The sequence below is a fragment of the Vanacampus margaritifer genome, chromosome 20 (genome assembly GCF_051991255.1).
Source record: "Vanacampus margaritifer isolate UIUO_Vmar chromosome 20, RoL_Vmar_1.0, whole genome shotgun sequence".
Classification (NCBI taxonomy): domain Eukaryota; kingdom Metazoa; phylum Chordata; class Actinopteri; order Syngnathiformes; family Syngnathidae; genus Vanacampus; species Vanacampus margaritifer.
Window position 1 is genome coordinate 15,231,584 of NC_135451.1, and position 8,417 is coordinate 15,240,000.

The 8,417-nt window shown below is 44.0% G+C and overlaps 1 protein-coding gene across 1 annotated transcript in view; it reads left to right on the forward strand.

The window, feature by feature from the left end:
- LOC144040674 (receptor-type tyrosine-protein phosphatase mu-like) overlaps positions 1-8,417 on the forward strand; it is a 37,222-nt gene that overhangs the window by 2,677 nt on the left and 26,128 nt on the right. The window contains exon 2 of the mRNA XM_077555056.1: positions 6,483-6,593. Coding sequence (XP_077411182.1) covers positions 6,483-6,593 — 111 coding nt within the window. The remainder of the gene's footprint in view (positions 1-6,482; positions 6,594-8,417) is intronic.

The window sequence follows — 8,417 nt, forward strand, 5'->3', positions numbered from 1 at the left end:
CGGATTTGCGCTCCTTTTGTTTAACCAGCCTGATCGGTTTGTATGTGCGCAAGCGTGCGCGTGTGATCCTGAAATTTGGCACACTTGTGATACATTTCGTGACATGTAGCCTGTCAATGGGATGCCATGCAGACAGGAAGTGATGTCACGTAGGTAAGAAGTGATGTCACGTAGGTAAGAAGTGATGTCATGGAGACAGGAAGTGATGTCACATAGGTAAGATGTGATGTGATGTTGACGGGAAGTGATGTCATGCAGACAGGAAGTGATGTCAAATAGGTAAGAAGTGATGTCATGTTGACATGAAGTGATGTCAGGCAGACAGGAAGTGATGTCACATAGGTAAGATGTGATGTCATTTTGATGTGAAGTAATGTCATGGAGACAGGAAGTGATGTCACATCGGTAAGATGTGCTGTGATGTTGACGGGAAGTGATGTCAAATAGGTAAGAAGTGATGTCATGTTGACATGAAGTGATGTCACATAGGTAAGATGTGATGTCATGTTGATGGGAAGTAAGGTCATGGAGACAGGAAGTGATGTCACATAGGTAAGATGTGATGTGATGTTGACGGGAAGTGATGCCATGTGGACAGGAAGTGATGTCAAATAGGTAAGAAGTGATGTCATGTTGACATGAAGTGATGTCAGGCAGACAGGAAGTGATGTCACATAGGTAAGATGTGATGTCATGTTGATGGGAAGTGATGTCACATAGGTAAGATGTGATGTCATGTTGACGTGATGTCATGCAGACAGGAAGTGATGACACAGGTAAGAAGTGATGTCATGTTGACATGAAGTGATGTCATGCAGACAGGAAGTGATGTCACATAAGTTATGAAGTCATGCAGAGAGGAAGTGTTACCATGCTACAGGAAGTGTTATCATGCAGACAGGAAGTAATGTCAATGAGACAGGAAGTAATGTTATTCAGACAGGAAGCGATGTCTCTCAGGCAAGATGTGATGTCATGCATACAGGAAGTGATGTCATTCAGACAGGAAGTGATGTCCTTTGAACAGGAAGTGATGTCCTTTGAACAGGAAGTGATGTCACATTGGCAAGGTACAATTGATGAATGTCCCAGCAGATGTTGTGTGCAACCCCATCTGAGGACACCTTGGACAGGTCTTCAAACGTTTATGGACCACCGCACGAGCAAACAACGACCAATCAGAAACAAGGAAATTTGTCATGTGACCTTTTGCTGGTGCCCCCGTGTATCCATGACGACGAAATGGAAGCAAATAATATCTTTGACATGAGATTACCAAAACAGTTAGCATGTCTTCAAAAGATTACCAGAGAGTGTATGTCTGTGTGTGTGTGTGTGTGTGTGTGTGTGTCTGTCCTGTGTGAGTTTTTTAATCCCTGTTCTGAGATGTCAGTCTGATTAGTGTTGTGGCCCAAATCCCAGATCATATTCAAAGGATTATTGTTTGAAGATGCGTGCATGTGCGCGCGCGTGTCCGTGTACGTGTATGTATGTGTGTGTGCGTGCTTCTGCGTGTATGAGACAGAACTAATGAGATGTGGATTAGTGTGCTTGTTGTGTGTGTTGTCAGTATAATCTGCCTGTTGTGTGTTCAGCAGGTTTGATGATTCTTGTTTACTTGTCCGTACTTCAAAGTTTGATCACACACGCACACGCACACACGCGCGCGCGCACACACACACACCATCTGTCTGCGTCAGTGTGGTACAAAAGAGAATAAACATCTATGAAATATAAGATAAATATATTACCAAGATATCATCATAATTATGCTAATTATCGGAAAACGCTGCCAGCTAACGCGCACAAGCTCATTAAACTCGCACACGCACGCACACACACACGTTGCCAGAAGCTTCTATGTAACCTATATTAGTACATTGATATTTGTGTGTGTACGTGTGTGTGTGCGCGCGCGTGTGTGAGAGAGATATTATCGTCATCATCGTTTCTGTATGTGTGTCAAAGTGTCGCATGGACGCGCGCGCGCGCGCACACACACACGAACACGCACACGCAGGTGAGGACGGGTAAGGGAGGGGGCGCTCTATGTGCCCCTCAGGTCTGACTCGCAGCAAGTTTGCATTAGTGGAGCACCGTGAGGGAGCTCCGGGCGACACGCGCGCGCGCATTCCCGCGCACACACGCTCACGCACGCACACACGCATCTTACCTGTGCTTCAGAGGGACCATTTCAAAATCAAGTCATGTTAGGGTTTGTGTGTGCGTGTGTTTGCGCGCGTGCGTGAGTGCGCGTGCGTGCGTGTGTGTGTGTGTGCGTGTGTGTGTGTATGGGTGAAGACCTTTTGGTTGACTGTCAGGATGAATGTTGTCCCTCTTGGAGGTGACCTTCTACTTCTCCATGGTGGGACGACCAGGGGAGGAGGAAGAGGAGGAGGTTGAGGAAGATGAGGAGGGGGAGGAGGAGGAGGATGAGAGTGGGGGAGAAGAGAAAGATGAGAAGAAGGAGGAGGAGGAGGAGGAGGAGAAAATTGAGGAGGAACGTAAGGAAACGTGAGGAGGAGGAGGGTGAAGAAGAGGAGAATGATGAGGAGGAAGAGGAGCAGGAAGAGGGTGAGGAAAAGGAGAGGGAGAGATGAGGAGGAGGTTCAAGGAGGAGGGTGAGGAAAAGGAGAAAGATGAGAAGGAGGATTTTTTTTCTATCTGCAACTTTTTTATTGACGGTATTTGTGTGTTATTGATCACGTGTCTATCACCATACATGCGGCAATGATGTTGAATTATCGCTTAGGATGGCCGAGTACTGATACCAAGGGCCGATACCTGGTCTTATTTCAAGGTATCGGTACTCGCTGCTTTTTATGATCAGGAATTAGCAATTAGAAGAATATTAAATTGTTATTAATTTCATGCAAATTTATGGGAAAATGTGTACCTTTTAAAAAAGTATCAAAAATACAAGCGGTATCGGTACTTGATATCGGTGCCTACTCCAGAGTTGAGTATTTATGATGTACGATTTACGAGGCTTCCCTGTGGAAGACCTTGGGGGAGGGAGGGGAGGGGGGGAGTCCTTTCACTCTCAACTTTCTTCCCTCACTCACCGAAATCTTTCTTCAATTCCTCACATGCACGTGCACACTCACGTGCATGTGAGGAATTGAAGAAAGATTAAGGATGAAAAGATTTTTTTTTCCTTTTCATTCCTCATCTGCCTTCTTATCTTTAATCTGACATCTTTTTGCCTTTATGATATCGTCTAATCCCTCGGCGTGCACGATCGTGCGTGTTCATTCTGCAGGATTAGAACATTTGGAATTAAAAGTGACCTTTCTTATTGTGTGTGTGCGCGCGCACATGTGTGTGCGTGTGTGTTAACCACGGCAACGTGGCCTGTGTGTGACGCCGCGAAGCAACACGTTGACGGCGACGAGAACGAATGTGAGCGACCTGTTTGGAATGTGAAGCGGATCGGAATTGCCTTGGAAGCGGTTTGGAGTCCGAATTGGACTGAATTGACCGAGTTGCCGTTGCGAACGTGTTGTTGTTGTCGAGTTGCTGTTGTTGCCGCAGACACTCCAACTTTTGTCCCAGCGGTCTTGTCATGTGCAGACGTGTTGTGTCCTGCACACTTTCGGCAAACCCCCTGACGCCCCCCCCCCCGCCCATAGCCCCCCCCCCCTCCCCCTCGCTCGCCAGAAGCAGTTGCAGCCTTGAGGGAGGAGGAGGGCAAGATAATCTGTGTGTATGTTTCAGGCTAATTATTAGTCATTAGCATATTATTCTCATAGCGTCACAGTGATGCCTCAAGTGCAACGCACGCACGCACGCACACGCGCGCGCGCGCACGCATACGCACACAAAAGTGCAGGGTTGACTACTGCATTATTCATGTTTAGCCTGAGGCAAGTTAGCAAGCTCTGCTAAAGCTAAAGCTGTTAGCAGCCAGTTACTGTTTCTGCACACACACACTGAATAGTTTATAGAATAAATACACTCCTCATGCTTTGAAAGAGGAGTGTGCGTGTGTGTGTGTGTGTTTCTGTGTGTGCGTGTGTTGGATTGGCCATTCGAGTTCAAATCTCAAAGAAAACTTTCTTTTTCTACAGCTCTATATGCTGCTGGTAGACCCCAGTAAGTATCTGCTTGAATGTAAAGCATGTGTTGATTTCAAATGATATGTTATATGAGAGTGTTTTATTCCTACTAAAAGTATTTATTACTGTAAGACAAATTTTGTCAGAAGTACTTAAATAGTGATTTAATGTATGAATTGCACATTATATATGAGTTAAGCAGCGAAATCCTCCATCTCAGGCGGCGGCCATTTTGTCATATGCTGTCAAACGGAAGATGACAAATCAGTTGCTCAGAGTTCAGGTATCGACCAATCACAAGTGAGCTAGTGAACGTCACATGACCAAAGCCAGCAAAAAGGTGATCCATGATTGGTTGTTACTGAGCCCTGAGCACTGATCTGTACATATATGACGGGATAGCCGATAGGCCAAGATTTCTGAAGTCGCGAGGCCGCCATATTACTCCTCCCAAGAAACGTTTCTCGGCATCCGATGCTATACATTTACAGTAGCGAAAATGGAGAACATTTGAGGCAGTACTTAGTAGGAACAGCATGATTTATGATGATTTAAATTTGTTAAACATAAACAAGAGGACTTCAGAGAATTTACAATTTGCCTTAAAACTTCATTTGCATATCTTGGCTTGGATTTCATGTTGGCAGCGTTTTTTTTGTTTTTTGTTTTTTAAACATGATTAACACCTGGGCGTTATTTTATTTTGAAATGGCTTGGTCAGAACCAACAAAAAGCCCAAAAATGGTCAAATAACGCCCAGGGGCTACTTGTTGTTGTTCTAAAGTTTACTCCCAACTCCGACAGATAGGGGGCGCTCCATCATTGTGCTTTGCACTTTTTTGGGCAACTTGTCTTCTGATTTGAACCAAATCAATTTATTGTACATTTTGTGTATCTATACGTAATAACATGAAGGCGCCATTTTGTGGTCCTTAATGGCCGTGTGAGGAAAAAAAACACAACTACAATTTGCTGCTCGTGACCTTTTCCAAATTTTGCGTTCAGCGTGTCGAAAGCTTTTTTTTTCCGAGGTCCACAAACACGCGACTGAACGACGTGGCCTTTGTCCAGGGATGCTTTTGTTTATTTCTAGTTCACCATTTCACCCGTGCACACCTTCGCACGGTCTCACACACACACGCACACGCACACACACAAGCACAAGATTTGATGCGGCCATTTTATTGTTTGCCCTCCCAGTGTGTGTGTGAGTGCGTGCGTGTGTGTGCGCGTGCACGTGTCACCAGTTAAATGCCACCACTGCTGTCTGTCATTGTGTGTCCACTGTCACCTCTAATCACACACACACACACACACACACACACACGCACACACACACAAACAGTGAGATGCCGCAGGACCTGCTGGGAGCTGCCGTGTCATTGCGGCGGCCTGTCCTGTCTCGTCCAATCATCTCGCAGGGATAGCACAACATGCTAACAGATAACTGTGAGGCTAATGGTGCGTGTATGCGCACACACATTGTCTGACACTGGATGATAACACACATTAGGCAAGCCTGGTTTCACACTGCTAATTAGTGTGTGTGTGCGAGTGAGTGTGAGTGTGTGTGTGTGTGTGTGTGTGTGTGTGTGTGATGGACAGACAGACAAAGACAGGAAGGAAAAGTCAGTTTCCTGAAAGTTTGACGCACAGAAAACTCGTCTTGCTGTGCGAGTGTGTACGCGTGTGCGTTTGTGTTTGTGTGGCACGTTGGGTATTGATTGTCGGCTGTGATTCCCGCCACTAAATATCAATACACGATTGTGTTGTTTGCGTTACCTCTCAATGTGTTCACAGTGGTTTCCATAGCAACGCAAATGTCCAAGTTGACCACCTGCGCATGCAATCAACAACAAAAGGCCATCGCCATCATCAATTGGGGTGGGGGGGGGGGCTTTCTTCTGTGGTTATCAGGAAGTGATGTCATTCAATAAGAAGTTATAAGAATTGATTGTGAATTAGTTGAAAATCAATTACTGTACATGATTAAATATTATTATTATTTTTTTTTTTTCAAGGTTTTTTTTTTTTCATTTTAATAATTTTTTTATTTACTATTATTATTATTATATATCTTATTTATGTATTGATTTTTTTAATGGGCTTTGAGTCTGCTGAATAAAATTGATTGATTGATTAGACATGTACACACACATGGTGCGAATGTGTCCTCAGGGTGCGTTTCTGTTCCCTGTCATCGCTCTGCCAACATACATGTTGCAACATGGAATGGTATGTGACATATGTGTGTGTGTGCGTGTCGGAGTGAGGTCGGGGAGGGGGGGGCTTGGTCTTGATTTCATTTCCTGTCAACGAACCGGCTGCTCTAAAATATGAAAGTCCACCCGGTCAGCTGATTGTCGCTTGCTTGTTTTTTCCTCTTGGTTGACGTTTTTGTGTGTGTGTGTGCGTGCTTTTCAGCGTGTCTGCTCGGTCAAGGTCCGGACTGCAGTCTGGCCCAGTCCAAAGAAGACGACTTGGACTGGGAGCGAGGGCCGCCGCCTCAAGGCGCTGATAGTTGGATGCCAACAGGTAAGCGCATGCAAATCTGGCGTCCCTCAGAGCACCTGTTCAAGCCCACAAAACTTGTTTATTTACTTTTTGGCCTCACTATCAAGGCAATTTGTTGCACCAACGGCCTTTACAGGTCAACTTTTTTGCGCCACTTGATGACATCACTACGCATTAGTAGAACAACTGCATGTTACTAGTTACACAGCTTGGCAACTGTGTGCTACTAGTACAAGGGTCTGCAGCCTATGGCACTGGAGCCACATGTGGCTCCTTTTTGATCTCTAAAAAAAAATTAGTTGAAAATAAATATTTATTTAAAAAAATATATATATACAATTTTTTAATTTGAGATAAAATGGTTGAATGAATTGCTGATTTAGATTAAAAAAAAACATGAATAATTAAACATGTATGATTTTTTTTATATTTAAAAATGGTAAATAAGGAACCACAAAATGCCCCAAAATATAGAGGGAAAGCAGAAAATTACCATATAGTGTCGACAAAATTTCCCCCCCCAAAAATCTGAATATTTTTATTTTTTTTAAACAGAAAAAAAAAATTTCAAAAAGTAACCATAAAGGCAACAAAAAAATTGTTACCACCAAATGTCTCTGGAATTGCCCCCCCCCCAAAAAAAAAAATTCATTAAAAAAAAAAAGAAAAAAAGAAAAATGTTTAAAAAGTAACTATAAATTGTTCAAAAACTGAAAAATAATTGCCAAAAAATATCATATAATGTGCGCAAAATTGTCAGAAAATGAAAAAGTTTTTTTTAAAAAAAAGGGTCAAAAAATAGCCGTAAAATGTCTTAAAAAAAGGAAAAAGTGAGGAAGGAAATTACCATATGTACATATTTTTTCGTTCATCATAATGTTCAAAGGTTTTGCAGCTCCAGACAGATTTCTTTATTTTACTTAAAATGACGGTTTTGCCAGTAAAGGCTGCTTCATGACTACTAGTCACATTTTCGAAAATTCTACATTACTGCACGGAAAATAACAGCCGCACACAATTTCTTGAAGCAGCCAATGTGAGCTTTGCCCCGTCGTTTTTTTTCCCCTCCGCACTTGAATGCAGCACCAAAGACAATCTGCAGCTTTTCTTATCTTGCAACACTTTCTCCTCTGACTTATGGACGCACACTTCACACCCGGCTGCACACAACACAAGTCTGTGTGTGCTCGCGTGTGTGTGTGTGTGTGTGTGTGTGCGCGCCAGATACGCCGTTTGTCACATGCTCGCCGAGGTTACTCTGCTGACGAATGAGAACTTGGCGCTCTTAAATCAGGCAGCCAATCACGTAAGAGACAATGTGAGCGAGGACACACAGAGTGGACGTGCTTACTGTCCTACTCGCTCTGATTCATGTCCTCCTCGCCTTTCTTCTCACACCTGTGTGTGTGTGTGTGTGTGTCTGGGTGTGACTAATCGTAGCCAATGGAGGCTATCAGATGGCACACACACACACACACACACACACACACACACACACACACACACATAGAGCAAAGTGTCAATAATGACAGCGCTGAGAACAAGTTGAAACTAGTTTTGTCCTTCCTGTGTGTGTGCGCGGTGGTCACATGACGACGTCACCATCCCAATTTCACACCTGATGTGTGTGTGTGGGGGGGGGCGCACAAATTGAGGAAGCTCAATTTGTATACAATCAAACCGGCTTCTTGGCGGTTTTCTAAGATGTTGTTTTTGTGGCTTTCTGCATTATTGTCGACCTATGCATTTTTGTGCCTCGATATTGAGTGGCGACCAGTCAATTGTTTGTCCATATGTGCCCCCATATTGACTGGCGACCAGTCAATAGTTTGCCCCTACTGCCCT